The following is a 19,554-nucleotide window of genomic DNA, read 5'->3' as shown; positions in this document are numbered from 1 at the left end:
AGTCTTCTCACTCTATCCAAAGTAGACAATTAATTTGTAAAAGATCCTCTGTACTACCGTGCAGCATTTATTTGAAATATCTTAAAGAGCCTATTTAAAGTATTCACTCCAACATGGTTAAAAAGACAAGTTTTCTCAACAGTGCTACCCTGGCCAAATACTAGTTAAAACAGTGAAAGACAGTCAATATTCTCTGTAGTTCTGCTGGCTAATTCAGTGTTGAAATATGAAATATGGAGGAGGGAAAGAGGTGAAATAGTGAGACAAGACGCTAACTGGTCCCATTGGAAAGTCACTGAATGAAAGAGTGATTCTACACCAGTACCAGTTTACCTTTTTAGCCCCTTTCACATGAGAGCAATTTAGCACGGGTCCCTTGCTTACTTTTAGCATGGTTGTAAACTGTAGCAATGTAGACAAGATTTTACAAGAGAACTTGGGCAGTAGAAAAAAAGTGTTGTCCTTTCACACGAGGTGCATATTGTAAAATTTTACAACCATGCTACACTTTAGCAAGGAACCCTTGCTAAATTTCTCTCATGTGAAAGGGGCTTTAGGATCTCTCTCTGTATACATCAAGACGGTACGTTGTTTACACTGTACCATTGGACTGGTCAATGTGAAGAATGTGTTTATTGCCAATAAATGGGGAAAGTGACCCACCCCCTACTGAGTTTAAGGTCATTGAGAATAAAACCACACCAAGAAAAAGCAACTCTACACCAAATATATCTAACACACTTATATCATTCCATCACCAAGGCATTGGATGACGATTTGTTTCATACTAAAATAATAATGTAGAAAGTGATGCGTTTTAGCTGCAGACATGTTTGACGATCCCAAGTCATTTAACAAAGTACTGTTGATTTACTGATGTTTTCTGTCTTTCCAAAAATATATTTCACAGGATTACTCAAACCAAATTAAAGCTTAAATAATTTTACAATAAAAAAAATCAACTCTGCACCTGAACAAACTTTAACAGATGTACATTAGCCTATTATATGTTAAGGCCCCTACACTGTCGCACAATAATGTGTAATGTACAGACCAGAAGCTAAAATCACACAGTGTTGTAACTAAAATGAGATATTATTTTTATAGGTCAAACTGGATGCACTGTTATTTATAGAGCCCAGCATGGTCTCAGTGCGATGTATCTAGGCTGAAGATTTCATTAAGATTGGATCAAATTCCTAGATGTTTATGAACTTGCCGCCCCAACTACTACTAGAACTACCCCCCCCCCCTACTTTCATTATTCATCAATGATTAGATCAGAAAGTGGTGATTGTGAAGGGAGGTATGAAGAAGACCTACATGTATGATGAAACTTAGACCAGGTTCATCGTCATTTTGGAGGACTTTAGCTATTTATTGTTTAAATGTAAAATGAGAGATTTGTATTAAGAAGCATGTGTAGAGGTTTGCAAGAAGGAGAACAACACAAAGAAACAATGTGGAAAAGTGTCTGGTAAATTACCCATGGAAAACACCTCGAGAGCTTGGGACATGCTGATGTAAGTTGCTAAGTGTATAATTCATAATTATCCAACAGGGTAGTGTAATATTTCAAGTCCATTGCAGTTTCCCAAGTTTTAAAGACACTGGACTTTATTGGTAATTGTCAAAGACCAGTCTTCTGACTAGGTGTATCTCAATATATGCATAAAATAAAAAGCCTGTGAAAATTTGAGCTCAATTGGTCATCAAAGTTGCGAGAATAGTGAAAGAAAAAACACCCTTGTCACACGATGTTGTGTGCTTTCAGATACTTGATTTCGAGACCTCAAATTCTAAATCTGAGGTCTCGAAATCAAATTCGTGGAAAATTACTTCTTCCTCGAAATCTATGTTACTTCAGAGGGAGCCGTTTCTCACAATGTTTTATAATACCAACAGCTCTCCATTACTCATTACCAAGTAAGGTTTTATGCTAATAATTGTTTTGAATAATTACCAAAAGTGTCCACTGCCTTTAATGTAAGCTAACATTTGGAAGACATGAACACGAAGTGTACAAATGCAGTCTGCATGATTTCGATTAAGGTTTGAGGTAACATCAAGTACCCATAAAGGTAAACGCTGATGGAAAAGACTACAAACTGTGTATTTTAGATTTGATGACACGCTAGAGTGTCTCATTACAAACTACACTTACTCACCACATGTGGGAATAATCTACAGTTCTCTATCCACAGTACAGATTACCAAGCATGGCTGTATATCAACACAGATTGCATATAGTTACTATTGCTACCCCTTCCTCCACTACATAAAACCCAACTGAATGAAACAAGTGTTTCTAAACTCCATGGGTTGTTCACAGCAATCCGATTATCCACTTACATCTATGTATAAATACATGCTACGTACCTTTAGAGTGCTGAGGCATTTTCCCATCTCTCACACAATAGAAACTCCCTTGAAGAAGTAGCACTAGTAATCTAGTGTATCCAATCCCCGCTAAGCTGCGGCTCTGACTACCACCTCTCCATTCCACTGCTCACTAGAACCACAGAGCCTTGTGTACAGCGTGGTGTATGCAGCATGCACCCATTCAACAGTGGTGGTGGGTGTACCATCCAAGGTGCTAGTCCACAAAGGACATTTTTTCAAGAAACCTGATCTGCTCTCTTGGGCTCCAGAGAGAGGGGATGGCCTATTTATGGGCCAGGAGCAATAAATCCATCATAACAAATGTTCATCGATTCTCCATAAAATACAGAAAGAGTTGGGACTCTAGTCGCTAAACTTCTTTGATGATGCTGCTTCTCTGAAGTAGAGTTTTTACAAAGTATTAATTTGCATAACTGCTCTCATGAAGTTTACTGTAAGATGTGGACTAGTTGCTTCAATATGTCCATGAGGTTGTACTGGTCGATCATCTAGCTGTAGGATCCTTCCATCCACCACGTGAAAGTGGTCTGTGATCAATGGTTCCAAATTCAATATCAATTGATTAGTACTGTCTGCCCAGGGTGAAGGTCATAAATCAACTCAATTAACTCTCATCAATGCAGGTCAGTTCTTCATCAAAATGAAAATAAATAAATGAAAACTGCTTAATTGTAAAGGCAGAATCAAAATCTCCACTGCGTTCTTCTTTGACCGGTGACGGAATATTTAATTCTCAGGGCTGCAATAAAGCTTTGCCCTACTCCTACAGCAACACTTCTGCCGACCCTTCCGTTGCGATCACACCACACAGAGTGATATACTCCAAGAAGTTATCCAAGATATTTTTCTGCATTTGTCAAATCCAATATTAGGAACATGTCACAGCTGTGCTGACCAGCGGGTGTGTGTTGCTGCTCTGGGCAGAGAGGCTTTTTATCTTCTCCTTTTTAATGGGTGAGGGTTGATAATATATAGATGGCAATCAGCGCTGAAGGTCAATATCAGGGATTAAAATGTACTTTAGCTGGCTGGAATATTGGTCAAGTGGTTTCTATATTGTTGTGCATGCCTGTCAGTAAGGCACTGTTTACAAATGATGGAATTCACAAACAAGGTTATATACTATTAGCATTTTGAAAGCTTTTAGGTGAGTTTCAGCAAACTACAGTTCACTCAAATAAGCTTCATAGTACTTGTGTTGTACAGAAAACCAGTCTGAAGTTTGCACTTACACAGGCTATATCCCGCAGATGAAACTGGGTGCACACAACAGTCCTCCAAAGAAATGCTAAGGAAAATGCGTAACTTGCAAAATAGTAAGGTTAGATCAGCTCAATGGCATAAGTATTTGCTCCTCCATGAAATAAGCACATGTAACTACTCCAGTTGAGACTCCTCCATTAATGTCATTCAAAACAATTTGTATAATAAGTTCATTGATTGGACTTAATTAAAGCTATGATTAGAGAGCCAGCAAGAAGCTGGTTTATGACCGCTGTGGCAATTATTCACCATGCCTGAACTAAAGAGTTAGAAAGTTGCAACTTGTCAATCAACCACGGGTCTGCTCAATTCTTCACTGTCCCCAAAATATGATCACGAGTTCAGATGAAGCCTTTTTCAATAATCTGTACATTTGGAACTCCATTCAATTAGAAAAACTTCATCAAGCAGGCGACGATCTGATAAACACGAAGGCAATGGAAACACACTCAGTCTGCCTTGTACCTAAGTTTCAAATCCAACTTCAAACAACGTATGCCTAACACAGCGATGTGATATTAAGTCATCCATTGATCTTCAGGTATCCATTCTTGATTAATTCGTTCCTCGAAGAGCTGAATGTGCAAACAGAGCAAGCAGGGACCTAGTGAATGTAAATGAAAGTTGTCAATCACACAAGCGGCCTTCACTGTTCATTCTTAAGTTTATAATCAAGCTGGCAATTAGTTCATGTGAAACAGTATCAACAAACTGGCCTTGTAAGAAGAGGTCCTGTTGCAGTAACATAGTATAGAAGTGAAGCTATCCTTGCTTGTTGTTGTTCATGTTGAGTTCTACTACTCCAAAGTAGCACTAGTAGACACCAGTTTGGATACTTGCAGAATGCAGTCTCAGGAGATAAATTGACAGACAGGAGACTTAAAGCTTTGAATGGCGAGCATCCTTCAACACATGATATTGATGAAAGCCTGGGAAGCACATACTTACAGATACAGATAACTGCTATAATGGGTTTCCAAGGCAAAGAGAACACACTGACAAATGATCATCCTGATTGACAGGAGGCAGGGCTACACGGCATACCATCTCATGCCCAATGCATTACTTTCCTCTTGGCCAAATCACCAGCCCAATAACTCAGGCCTCCACTCACAATGTCCAACTTAACATTCTGCTTCAGAGAGATTTTCAGCTCCCTCCAAAAGGCGCAAGTCTTGGGGGGGGGGGGGGTGGTTTCAGTACTTTTGTTTTCCAAATCATCCAGGTGTTAACCAATTCTGGCACATGTCAGGTCTGATGTAGTGGGATTGACCAAGTGTAAACACTGCTTAGTGAGAGTACCCACTGTCCTGTGAGTAAGGTGTAATTCTATGACTACTTTGGACCTTGGCTGTATTGCAGGTGAATTGTTACTCTACATTTGTATACATGTACGTAGGCTCTTAACTCCTTAACAAACTGTGTCAATTGTACAACATGGTCAGACCTTGGGCCAACATGGAATAAAATCTTGTTACATTCAATGTTAGATAAATGGACTTGTAATTTGTAAGCTTCATTCCCATAATGCTACTATTTATTAATTTATTATTTGTTTTTTCGGGAGGGAGGTGCCTATATCATTTAGTCATAATATTAAATAGTCCATTAAAGCTTGTTAACTTACTATTTCTAAGCCATTTTGTGGTGATCAACTGACGTGGAAACATCCTGCACATATCCAGAAGCAAACATCCATTTGGAATCTTGAACATAGAACTCGAGTTGGAACCATAAACATTCACTTACATTTTATAAAAAAAAATTGACCCCACAAAATTGTAGGTATGGGTTTGCCAGTACCACAAATTCTTGCACCAAACTTGAAAATCTTTGGGGGAAAACACTAAGCAGGAAAGAATGTTTGATTGCAAAGCCCTACAAATAACAACAGTAACATATTACTGGAAAGACTTTCACAATAATAATCAAGCTGTCAAAGTGTACAGAATTATTTTCCCCCAAAGGCAAATAGAACAAGAGAAAACTAATCAACCCACGGCCCTCGCTAAGGTTACACCGTCGATTCCAACTAATTAAATCTACCCGATATAGAATTCTTGAAGGTTATTTATACGCTGAGTGTTAACATGTGCTCCAAGCATCTTAAGACCAAATGAATACATCACACACACATGCAGAGCTGAATGCCTTTAAGCATCATTTTCAACCTCAAGCCAATTAATTCGGTCTCACTTTTTAGAGGGGAAAAACCTACAGTCCCTGCCGTAAAGAGTCAATCTTCCCCGTTTGATTTCAGTCCAAGTCATATTCAAACATTTATAAATGTGAGATACGTCCAAGTACAAGATATAGGATAGCAATAATCTTCACTTGTAAATACATAATGCCAGTGCAAGACTAGCTGAGGTATATATACAGATGGCAAGCAGTTATGCCAGCCTCTATCAGCAACCCTGCACTAATCAGTGTTGACAACCAGCTTTCTTACATCGCAGCTACATGGTTTCCGACTGGTTCCCAGTCTCCAACCAATTGTAATATTCAAGGGTAGGGCTAACTATCCCTACATATGGGTAGATTGGGGCACAGGTATAAAGATCTAGGATTTCAGGAAATGATGAACTGGAATATTTAAGATGTAGAGGCTAAGGTTGTCCTGGTTCAGGCCTCAGTAATAAATGAGTTCCCAGTGACGTCAGTAACTAAACAAAGTAATCAGGACTTTTGCTTCATGAAGGCATGTTTCAACTATTTCTCAGTACTTTGTGATTTAGTTTTACCAATTCGCAAAGCAGTTATTCAACAAAGTTTATTGGTAGCCTATTGTAGCTAAATGAGTTCTTAGAGATGCAGTAACTATTAGCTACCAGATATTAGTTTAAGTAGTTCTTAGTGATTCAGTAAGTATGAAATATCAACATTAGCCAAGTAAGTTCCTCAGTGATTCAATAATTATTGGTACCTTTCACTTTGAGCTGCATGAGTTTTCAATGATTTAGTAACTGAAGTTACTGCCAACTGCATTAAGATAAAGTAACCTACAATATAGCCTCCCTTTAAAATACATTATCAGTTACCTGAAAGGGGGAAAGTTTTTTTTGTGTGATCTAAATGTTAACATCCTTCCCAGTGCACTTTAGCGTTGTTACAAAAAAAAACAAGGAAACAAAATGAAAAAGTGTTTTGTAGTTTGCTTGACTATAGAATATCAACACTTGCAACTTAAGCAGGCTATATTCTCAGCCTAAGTACAATCATCACAAACTCACAACCATTTCATGCGCAGTATTGTGTGCCTCTGCACAATTGATTTCTTTTCCCGCTTCACCATTCAATTGAATAGAACCACCCCAAGGGGCTGAACAAGAGTGGTGATTTGATCCAATGTCATCATCAGACCCACTTTAACAATCCATTCACAAAGACTCAAGCCCCTAGGTTTCCTTTCAACAACCACCGCTCAGCATCAATTCAAAGCTTGCAGTATATTCAAACGCAAATGCCAAGGGCTCCGACATGTTCGCCACAAACTTTGATGAATTTTTCTCATCAGTTTCCGTCAAACTCAAAAGATTATTTGAAAACGTTTTTATATCAGCTACAGTTGACTTGAGGCAACTGACAACGTACGTACTTAGTTTTGATATGAGCGAAAAAGACAAAGCAATGGGTGCTTACAAAAAAATTAACAATAATATTTCCCAGAAATGTACCAATTTCAGGCGGACGCTAGTAATTCAACTTTCTTTTATAAAAAGGTCTTTGTATCCTTGAATTTGTCGACAAACTTTCCACTGAAAGATGTTTTACTGAAAGAAAAAGCATTGAAAACTTTCCCATACAAACTTTTTCTAGTTCTAGAACTCCCTTGCACAAAGATCAACTTGGCAGATGAAGTCTTAGTTTAATGATGTTCTTTCAGTTCAAATTGAGCCTAAAAGGATTTCTCAGAAACGTATAATCAATTTCTTACCAATTTCTAACCATTTCTTTAGCACCTTGTTAGGGTTTACAAGGTTCTCTGCTTAAGACTCTAGTCATGCTCAACAATTCAATGGATAACAATCTCACCCTTCACTGACAAATGTGACTTCTTCACAGACTTAACCATGAACTAGCCAAAAGTTCAAAGCTTGATTGTACATTAAATACTTAGGGAACAATATACAAGAAAGAATGTTTCAGTTATATTTTGACACTGCACTAAGTTCACTGAAATTCTTCTGTTCTGCTCATAATGTCAAGTTACTGAAATTTTTTCCGAGCTTTACTTTCTCGAATTGATCAGATACGCACTTTACAATAATATACAGTACATAGTACACACGGCACTTTATGCACTCTGAACAAGTGCCTGCAGTCAGAGCATTAAGCTGTTAGTAGATTTCAGACAATTAATTGGTTTTCCTTTAAATCTCTCCCCAGAGGAAAAACTACTTTGTGCGTACTTTGTGCGCATTGACAAAAAATCAATCACTAAATCTGAAAACTCAATGGATAGTTCGGCATGTACATTGTATATTTGGGCTGTATAAATTATACTCATTGCAAAGTACAGCAACTTTGGTATCTCAAGGGTTTATGGTCCCTGGTCCTCAAGACTGATTAAAGACATGACCCTTGAAATAGTTGATTACTAAGATGTTCAGCAATAACTCATAGCGCTCTTCTATAGGTGAAGAGACAAGGGGTGTGTCTCAGAGAGAAGGGCGTGTCTCGGTGGGGAGGGTGTGTCTCAGTGAAAGAGGGTGTGTCTCAGTGAGAAAGGGCATGTCTCAGTGAGAAAGGGGCGTATCTCAGTGAGGGAAGTGTGTGTCTCAGTGAGAGAAGAGGGTGTCTCTGTGAGAAAGGGGAGCGTCTCGCTGAAAGAAGAGTGTGTGTTTTTCAGTGAGAGGGGTGTCTCAGTGAGAGAGGGGTGTGTCTCAGTGAAAGATGGTGTGTCTCAGTGAGATAAGAAGGTGTGTCTCAGTGAGAGAGAGGCGTGTGTCAGTGAGAAAGGGGCGTATGTCAGTGAGAAAGGGGCGTATCTCAGTGAGGGAAGAGTGTGTGTGTCTCAGTAGAAGAGGGTGTCTCAGTGACAGAGAGGTGTGTCTCAGTGAAAAAGGGGTGTGTCTCGCTAAGAAAGAGTGTGCGTTTTCCAGTGAGAGGGTTGTGTCTCAGTGAGAAAAGACCGTGTGTCTCAGGGGTGTGTGTCACTGAGATAGGAGAGTATCTCTGTGAGAAAGGGGAATGTCTCAGTGAGAGTGGGGTGTGCCTCAGTGTCTTGTGGATGTCGCCCACCTTCTTTCTTCACCCTGGATAAAACCCTGACTTGATTAATGTAGCTCCCACAATGTGTACCTGGGAAGGATGCTTACAAATAGATTCAAGCATTGACATATCATTAATTTAGGCTAAACGAAGTATCCACTGACAAGAACACGGTGAACACGATTGCATTTTCCAAATGCCAAGAATGGGACTCTATGAATGTGATCTCTGCCACGGCTGACAGGACCTCAAATATTTGAAATTACGGGCAATAAGTCCGTAGGGATCATATATCAACACCATGGAAGGCATAGTGCGTCACAGCTGTCATATCTTGTCATCAAGGATCAAATCAAACATCAAAGATAAACTCAGATGTGTATTAATAAACCCGATTAATATAATAGACCTACTGATTAAAATATTTTTTTTCTGAAAATTACACACGTTCCATCACAACAGGCTTTGTTTCCCTTCATTGTTTTGCAAGTAACTGATGATCAAAATGATTTCAGAGTTTGGAATTGATTTACTCCATTATCTTCATTATCATTATCTCTCACCAAACTGAAAATATACAATCGGCAATTACGAGAATCCCGTTTTCATTAAAGAAAAGAAAGGCTTTATTCAGTCAAATAATCAATCGTAGAAAGGCAAGAATCTAATTCTTTAGTAAAGAGTACCGCCTGGATGGAAATGAACACCTCTGGTGGAAATATTCAATGGGTACCAAGAAAATTAAAATAGGTAGAGGGTAAAAGGCGCTTCCTCTGACGGGAATCTGAATGAAAAACTGCTGCTATGGTTCTTGATTTTACTCTTTTAGAAGTCATGGACAGATTCTGTGTGTGTTTCAATGCAACACGCAACTAAGGAGACGCGCACATGGATGTGTACCATTCAATTGCAGTTTGATTGCCTAAATGGCAGACTTGTTACGTCAGTGTAAAGGCCAAGTTATACTGCAGCGATCAACGGAAATGATAACAATCACAACGCAAAGAGAATGTATTCTATTGGTTGAATGAACGTGTGCGTATCTGCATGGAGCATTTCAACCAATAGAATGCATTCTCTTTGTGCCGTTATTGTTATCTTTTTTCCACTTCTAAGAGCATGGAGGCTTACAATCACATTAAGACCTGCCAAAATGAAGTTTCCACAGAGCACATCCACTGTACAACTTGTATACATTGTACATGAATACTGAAAAACCCATCCATAAGACCAGTGTATGATTGCCAATATCAACAAACATTACTTACACTACCTGTAAGTGGATCAACCAGCTTACAGGAAAGAACATATCGTCCAAGGTGATTATTGTACGATGAACCAAAGAATGTTTATTCAACTGCTCTTTCTCCATTACCAACTTCAGATCAGCAAATTCTCTTTATTAAAATTCTAATCAAGTTCAGGAAATGACGACTCAATTCTGATATATACAACCACATAGCATAGGAACTAACTGACCAAGAGAATGAGTTTTATTGAGAGAAAATAGTGTCCTGAAAATAATGCAAACAGAGGTTTTTACTTAAACATTTGATAGAGAAATCCATGTTAGCATAAAATATTGAAAACTTAGAATGTCCTCTTTTCAAAGCCAGATTTAAAGTTTGGTCAGAGCTTTTATTTAGGGACCTAATTCACAAAAGGAAACCACACATTGGTGTCCAAGTTGCTGTGTGGCCAGTTTGTCTAGCTTCTCTATAGGCCTACCAATACATCAACAGAAACATTCTGAAGCTTGCTTGGTGGAGGTGTGCTTGCTACAGTCTTGCCAACAGTACCGATACTAAACCTTTACTTTAATTGCTACACATTATTGTCAATGACTATCAGAGAATGATAATCAATGGCCATGGTTTCTCCTTCAAACCATTACATCAACCACAAGCCACAGGCATTCCTTCCATCATTTAATCAAAATAATAATTTGTCTCTGCTTCTTTTATGAAGGTGACAAAACTGGATTAGAATAAATACAGTGAAGGACAACGCACACATTGAAGGTTACAAACCAGTGGGAAACTCCTTTCTTCTTTAATATTGTTATTCTCTTTTTTTTCATGCAAGTGTACTTCTGACATTGACATACCATGACAAAATAAATACATGTTATTGTGGAAGCTGACAATAGTAACTGCCTGTCATAATTTATTTACGAGGAGTGCCTGAATACACGAGGTTTTGATTTCGTGGGAAAGTCAGACTTTAAAGCTGATGAGAAAACGTTGCCAGACTGAAATAAGTTTCTGATGTCATTTATGTTAGTCATTTGCAGTTTTGTTGTATCACCTAAAGATAGCCAAATCAATCTCTTTAAGAAAAGTCAATAATGCCCTTACATCTGTGGTAAACTCAATACCCACAATATTTAGGCATCATGGTGCTAACATTCTTAGTAAATCAACAAATTTAGAGGTAAACAAATTGCTACTTACAACGTTTTTCACGTAACGGATTGAGTGTAGGGTAAAAAATGACCAGCGCAAACACATTTTGTACAACGGACACCAAGACGCCTATATGTACATTGCTTGAAATAAGATACATGTATCAGCCGAACAAGGCACCTCTACTCGTATAAAATCCATCAAATCATACAAACAAACACGATGAACAATATGGAAGAATTGAGGCGGATACTAGTTAACTACTAATAACAACCCATAAAAAAATGATCATCTACAAATATTTATCATAGTGTTACTGGTACTCTAGCTGATTAGCAATTCCCACTCGGATAAACCTGCGGGTGCCTACAGATTGAAATTGGGTTGAGTTGCACTTTCCTTCCCCTGAGAATCAGTATTAGTTATCCATAAATATGAATGTATTTTTGATCTGATTCGCACATCTTGCATTCATCATGTCAGAAACACTTATAAATCATGAGAGTCTGCTGACCTGGGGTTGACAATAAATCAAGGAATATGATTTGTTTTCCTGTGCCATATTATTGTCAGTTGAGTGTTTTTTGAATGGACTGATACATTCACATTATTTTATGGTCATGAGTGTTAAGACGTTTACACTTAAGACAGGCCTGAAACTCATTCGCTCTTGTACCGTTGTAAGGGCAAGGCCGTTTCTCCTTAGTAGGGTACAGGGTACCTCCTACAAGGGGTTAAGATCAGCCTGGGCGTTGGGCAATCAGGTCAGCACTCAAATTCACAGGTTTCCAAGTTCAAGCCTTCTTCAAAAGGTTTGAAACAAATACGATGAAGAAATGCTGCTGTAACAGTTCCCAAGCCACAGTGCCCAATTTCATAGTTTGTCTTTCATGGAATTCTGTGCTTACGCCCTGCCAGTCCCATAAGCCTAGAAGTCTGTGCAAAGCAGTGCCATGAAATGGGCCCATGTCTTGTGGTCTTCAGGAAACACATTTTTGCAATTTGAGGCAAGCAGAAATATTTTCTTTACAAATAATGCCCAGATTGAAATGTAGATAAAGTAAGTCCGTAGAGACCAACAAAAAGTAAATCGCCAAGAGTATCCATAATTGCTTTCAAGAAATAACAAACTGAAATATCTGATTTACCTCCAGTTGGTTGGTCCTGATCCCATCTTTCCAGACTCGAGGCTGGAGCTCGAACAGCTGGTCTAAATCCTCAGGCAGAACATGAGTAATTCCAGTACGAGGATCATGGATGCCTTCCCTATCATCACTGTCCATCAGGAAATACTTATAAGAACTCATTGCCAGTTTCAAACTTTTCTTTTGAAGAAGAATATATAGATGGCACCTTTAAAGTTTTGAGAAGTTACTTTATATCCACAAAGTACACCTTGTTATGTGAGATTTCTGGCGATGGTAGAGTGTTTGCATAGAAAACCATGATTTGGAATCATTGTTCTGTTAGCAATCAGTGCTTGGTCTGCGTCTTGGTTCTGTGAAAAAGTTCTTTGCTCCAGGAAGTTATTTTGGGTGCTCTTTCCAAGAAGAAATACTTGCTGGTATGGCTTTTCAGTGTGAAATTGACAACCTATCGTGGGATTGGTGGAGGACTGGCTCTTGAGTGTACAGATGAATGCATTCATGCAGTAAACAAATATTGGCTTGACCAACTTTTAGTATTTACATTTCTGAGCAGCTTCACAACTACTCTTGAAATTAATCTCCAAACTCAGTTGCATATGGGGAGCAAGGTGGCAATAAAGTAAACGTGAATGCAGCTTACACATTTCAAAGTTTTGGATGGCACTTTGATGAGATGGATTTAAGTAGAATCAATCTTCTTGATCTCAATGGTTGCTAGGGACCACGAATTAGCTCAAGGAGGGCAAAAGATAATCATCCACAAAACGTTACAGCTTGATGTTCAAGATCCTAACGTCCAGCAACCATAGACCTCCTCTCTCTCTAGAGGTAATTAAGAGTAGAGTCCCAAGATAATCCCTCTTAGAAAGCCTCCTCACGCCTCTGGCATTTTCTCAAGAAGATGCCCTGATACTCCCGGGAAAATAAAATGAGCAAACTCATCCACATTGAGGTGACTGACATAGCAATGCGTGTAACTCTGGTGGTTGTGGTTTGGCGTCTAAATAAATGTTGGCCTGCTGCGCCAATCCAATGTTATATATTTCCTGTTCACACCACTACCCAAACTCAAAAGGTGAATCGGTACTTGTAACGCAACACTGCGGAGCTTGCACAAGCCCTCCTGTGTCCAATGCTCAAGTTGGTTTCAACCCACTAACATCAAATTGTATTGTCAACTGGATGAAAAAGAGCATAGTTTATCCTGCGGCATTATGGACCAGTTAGCTGAACGATTACCCCATTCACATGTTAAACAGTCCAGTTGAATGACAGCTATTGTACTGTAAGTGGCAAAGCCTATTAAGACGCACAGTATGATACAAGTGTCCGTGTTAAATGAACGTCGATACAAACAATGGCATTTTTCCTTTAGACAGGGCCGCGGCTAAATTTATCGAAAAGTACCGACTGTGTTTTGGCGTCAGTTAAGTCACGGATCAGTTGAGGACAGTCGGTTCCCACATTAGTATACACTGGCTTTGTTGATTTGCATAGTGGTTGTAGATGAAATCAAACAAACAACAAATACAATTGTAAGAGCAAAAACAACATTCTGTTGATCTGGGAGGGGAGTCTATTTTTAAAACATTCTGCAAAAGTACAAATTCTTGATTGTACTTTGAGGTACATGCACAATGTACTACTGCAATATGTTACAAACTTATATCTATGAATACCAGGTCATTGCTTGCTAGTATATCTATACATTCAATCTATTCCTTCCTCCATGATCTAACGAGAATCCCCCCCAGAACCCTTGCCCCTCCCCCTTAAATGGGATTCAACAGTAATGATGTCTGTGCCCTGATCTCCCCCCCCCCTGATTTCGCCACAGCACCATGATTCAATGTTCTACAGGGTTTCTTTTTCTGTACCTACATTTTTTGTATTGGGGAGACTCAGAGTCATGCACCTGTATGGTATACATTAATATTGGGCCAATTGACAATACCCGCAAAACACTGAATACAGCACATACTGTATCCAAAGCAATATTGTAGCTTCACGCTGAATGAACGCTTCAGTGACACTGCGTAAAATGTCTTCAGCCAATTTAAATAATTTCTTGGCCTATAATCTCCCATAGGACTAAGAGTAAGATACACACACAGCCCTGCCTGGAGCCTTGCTTGGAGCCGTGCTTGAATCCCTGCTTGGATTGGGGCTAGACATCACGGCTAATCAAACCCAATAACTGTCTCTCCCATAATACGCTCAGACTTCAAATCAGGTTGCAGTACTGTGCACTCGGATCAAACCTATCAAATGCTTTTATTTTGGTTTAAGAAAAAGATCCAGAACCAAGACATTAAGCCCGACTATATTAATTAAAACTGTTTAACATTCAATCTCAAATTAATGTCAAAATATGTAATACATCAACACTTTTAAGCAAAAAGTGAATATTTACATACAAAGAGAACATTCACTATACCACTGACATGTACAGTACACTACATGTAAATCACCCTAAAAGAAACCCATCACAAGAACAAGCAAACAAACAAAAAGAGAAAATTGTAAAAACAACTGTAGACAACATGGGAGTTTTCATTACAGTAACTCACAATGAGGTTTTCAAATGAAACACAATTCCAAATGAAACCTAATATGACAAGTTGTAAACATTCAGAGCCCTAAACTACAACCCCCCACCTTCCCCCTCCTCCCAACAAAGTCAATAAATGAAAATCAGTACAAAACTTGAGGATACTAACCGTATCTTATAATTTGAACACGCGACCTAATCTCAGAAAAGCCTGTAGTTTGAACTTGGCCACTTTTCACTAAGATAAATGTGACAAAAGAGAATATTCAACCAATAACCACACATTACACACAACTTGTCCGGCTTTGAAACATGCCTGGGGTTAAGTTATCTGAGCCACTATGACCTTAAACCCCTAAGTTATCATACAAACACTAAAAAGACATACCAGCCATTCAATACTCCGAAAGACCTTTCACAATGACCCATCCAAAATAAAGCAATGAAGTTTAAAGTGAGCCCTCTGTAGTGCATGACTGAAGAAACTTCCAAACCAAATCAAACTGTTGGATAGTAAGTCTGCTATGCATGCAGTCAACCCTGAAATCAGGACACCAACAAGGGATTTTAAAAGCAGCTTACAAACTTTGTCAATACTTTCAGTTGTGAAAATGAAAACCAGCCAAAACAGTTTAGCTTTGTGAGAGAACTTTAAGCATATTTGGGTTACAACATCCATAGCAACCAGGTCTTTAAATGGCACTTTTTAATGAGTTTGACAATATTTCAGGCAGAAACAGAAATCAGTCCGCATTCAATTTGATCATAATAATCAATACTTTTTGTATAGATAATTCATACGAGAGCACATTGGTTTCTGTATCAAATTCCAGTTCATAATTGTTTAATGTCGAAATCAACAAAATAAAAAAAAATCATAAATTAATAACCTTATCATGACCTCAACAGCATAATGGCATAAACCAAATAGGCCTACAGTATTGGCGTAGATAATACAACATGTGCATATTTTGGATTTAATGATGCCTTCACGTCTAAAGTACGGTGATATAGTCAAGAGCATCACAAAGTCCACTTCATGTTGTTGTGTTGCAGCATCAAGCAAACAAAACTTTCTTTTAAAAATTAACCAAGGATACATGATGCTCAAGTTTAGTGCTATTTGTGATTGTGTCCACAGTAAACAATGTCAGTTGCAGGTAAATTATCAAATTGCTCCTTGTTATGACTGCAGTTACTATGATCACAGAGCTATTCAAAACATAATTGTAATATGTGTTCGAAAACAAATACATGTACTGTTGTGTTGAGTTGGGGTTGGGGGGGGGGGGGGGGCTCCAGGGGATGGGGGGGGGGGGTCCAGGGGATGAGGGGGGGGGTCCAGGGGATGGGGAGTGCTCCCATTGCAGACATTACATGTTAATGCCATAAACTGGGACATCTCCTTGTTTGGTACAATTTCATTTCATGGGTAGTTCATACAATATTTAAGTTGTATGACCTGGATCATTTGTGCATACATATTGAACACCTGGAAAGAGTAATTTGTTGAAACTAAATCATAACGTGTTGGAACAATGCTGAGGGGACATCAAGGCTAAGATTTCATAGCTGTTTCAAAGCTGGTAATAAGTGGACAGTGCAAATCAATCATGTGCTAAGATACAACGTTGTTGCACGGACACAACCAGACCGAATAGTTCAATATGTATTTTTTGCTATGGAATCAAATCTATATTACAACTGGAAGCAGTGTTGGCTCTGATAGAACCAGGTTTAGTTTGCTCTTAAATACTTGAACCAATATGCTCTAATCCTCATCATCAGCACACTCATACTCTGGCCTATGGCGTTTCAATTGTGAAATATTACACAGGTCCTATTGCATACGTGAGAATACTGCAGAGAAATTGGTTTTAATGCAACAATGGGAGATTAGTAGCTTCCCCTTCTATTTTTGGACCAGCTGTCAAATCAACTTGGTGCAATTTATTTGATGTAAATTATTCATATTATAATTTGCCTTCATCAACAGTCATTTAAGACGTTGACCTAAGTAGGCAATGTGTGTATCAATCAGTAAGAGTGCAGATTGCAGTAGACCACCAGTCATGACTGAGTAATCAAATAGTATTGGAAATAATTTAATTACCCAGTGAAGCGTGGTACTAATCATGCTAGAGATCCCATACATGATGAGCACATTCAGTTCAATCCATATTACAGCTGTCATAACAACCCCCCCCCCTAATCTGTCTCTTTGGAGAACTATATATCATTTTGTTTATAAATAAACACTTTGTCTCACAACTTAACAACCAATACATCATATCTCAACAGACTCTTGTAAAGCATTACATGGTGCTATCAGAATTAGGTCTCATAATTCAAACGTAGTCCCACATCTGGCAGGAAATACTGTATGTTACAGCGCCAGGAGCGTCACTGGGTGACGGACATGTGCGCTTTATAAGAAGACACAATTATTATTATTATTGTTATTATTATTGGTGTTCTTTCATAATGATCAGCCTAAGCACCACTCACACTATTGATTTTTTCTCAGGATGTTCCTGGGAAATTTGGTTAATGTAAAAGCAGCTGACACTGTGTGAATACTGTGATTGTAGAATGTTAATTTGTACGCATTAGAACAATGACAATGCACAGATTAACCAGGCATCGTCAGTTCCATTATATTTCCTAGTGTTTAATCATTGACCAACTTTGTGTACACAAGTGATACTACAAACTATGTACTTGACAATTACGCAGTAGCCCTGTACGTCAAATAGTTTGTACTGTGTGTGTAGATTATTAAGCCACAGGTTGAAGCCACTTAAATAATTAACCCTGTGCAGTCAATGTCACATGTTTGATTAGGTCGTGTGTACTTTCCGCGGTTATTCCATTTTTCCGTGTTTTTAATTATTATAATTTTCAGACTTCATAGAATTTTGTTTGAATGAATTGTACAAATTAATTAACTTTGCATTTATATTTACACATTGCAAAACATAAATTTTATTCGATAGGGTGAATTTAAAATATAAGTTTCAATATGATTTTTTAGATGTGATTTTTGTTCAGCCGCAGATGTTGAGTTACAAACAAAACACCAGAATTTATTAATTGATAGGGTAAGGTTCTGAAACTATGTGATATTGACATTTTAAAATCAGATTTCCTGAAAAAAGAATGCCCTGATAACTTCTCACTGTCGCCCCTTAGAGCCAAACACAAAATGATTTATTATAGGGCTTTCAGTGACAGCCTGTTTCATCATCTTCTCTTTGGTTGACGTTGTACAATCCTCTCCTACCTATAACTATGAGGTTCCTTTCGCTTTTACTTAGTTTAACGCAGAGACGATAGCAGAACAAACCTCATAGCTAGTTCTAGGTAACTTATCCAGTATCTATGCCATGCCTATGTAGAACAAGGAACTGCAAAAACTGTATCATGGTCACAACTTTCGAGTCTGCATGGAACTTACAAAAGTACACATGTCAGATAGATGCATGCTTTTGTTTCTTCCATAATAAAGAACAATAACAAAACAAAACAATAAGTGGCTTTTGCTTACCTGAGTTCCACATTAACATTACCAGTTAATATTAATAAACCATACCACATGTAGGCTTTCAGACTGGTCTCCTGCTTCATTTGCCTAGCAAAAATATTCTAAAAGAAAATTGTTTACTGCAAAATTGTGCCCAGATAATTCAATTGTGAGAGTGACCATGAAACTCTTTTTTCACTGGTGTGGGCATGACAGGTATCATTTGCAATGGTGTACAAAACATCATGTAACCATTAACACCAGTCCACATAAATATAGACGTCAAAGCAAGATGAAATAAACACTCCAAAGTACTTGTAAATAAATAAACCTTGTGTATCTATCTCACTCACCACGTCAATAATGTTGTCGTCAGAGTCGTACTCAGCGAGGGCTGGCTGGCCGTAACTACCGAGCTGGGGGCTACCCCATCGGGACTCAAGCTTCCTCCCCAACTGCCGATGTTCTCGGAGTTCTCGCCCGTCCGACCAACTCATCGTATCTTCCCGGTCACCTCTGCCATTACTATGTAAAACCCATTAGGAATACAGTTTTAAAAGCTCTATCGTCCAACTCAATCAAACAGTTATGCATTTAATAACCACTGATTGTGAAAACTGTAAATTAAGACGACAACATTTTGCACACATGTGCAGAATATGCATGCGTAAACACTCTGTTAAAATGTTTGTGTGCAAACAACACGTACGTGCTCGTTCAGTTAAAAAGTTGACCTGCGCCCTCTAGCAATTAATTGGGGGACTTCTTTTGAAGTCCAGGCCGCCACATCGATTGTCCCTGGTCTGGGGTGGGGTCTTTACGTAATGGGGAGGTCACAACAGCATAATAGCATTTCAATGGGAAACACTTGTTGAATGCCTCCCCCGGATCAAAATTTCATTTCAGTCTTTAGAAATCGTTTCAATAAGTGTCACCCAGTCAAAACATGGAGGGAATTTTAATGGGCGAAGTATGTTTTTGTTGTCTGGGGTTTCTTTATGCAAAAAAGTGATTTGAAACACACAATGAACTGCGGTAGGTAGTGTA

General features: G+C 38.5%; 1 protein-coding gene across 5 annotated transcripts in view; it reads right to left on the bottom strand.

Moving 5' to 3' along the window:
• Window positions 1-19,169, bottom strand: part of LOC139939402 (tensin-3-like) — a 70,981-nt gene extending 51,812 nt beyond the window's left edge. For 4 of the 5 annotated variants that reach the window (XM_071935243.1, XM_071935244.1, XM_071935248.1 and 1 more), the window contains exon 1: window positions 18,861-19,169. In XM_071935243.1, coding sequence (XP_071791344.1) covers window positions 18,861-19,004 — 144 coding nt within the window. In that variant the 5' untranslated portion in view covers window positions 19,005-19,169. Of the gene's footprint in view, window positions 1-2,379; window positions 2,488-18,860 lie in introns of those variants that run through there. The other variant, XM_071935245.1, reaches the window with a different exon arrangement.
• Window positions 19,170-19,554: the final 385 nt, after the last annotated feature.

The sequence above is a fragment of the Asterias amurensis genome, chromosome 7 (assembly GCF_032118995.1).
Source record: "Asterias amurensis chromosome 7, ASM3211899v1".
NCBI lineage: Eukaryota > Metazoa > Echinodermata > Asteroidea > Forcipulatida > Asteriidae > Asterias > Asterias amurensis.
This window is presented reverse-complemented; position numbering and strand designations above follow the sequence as displayed.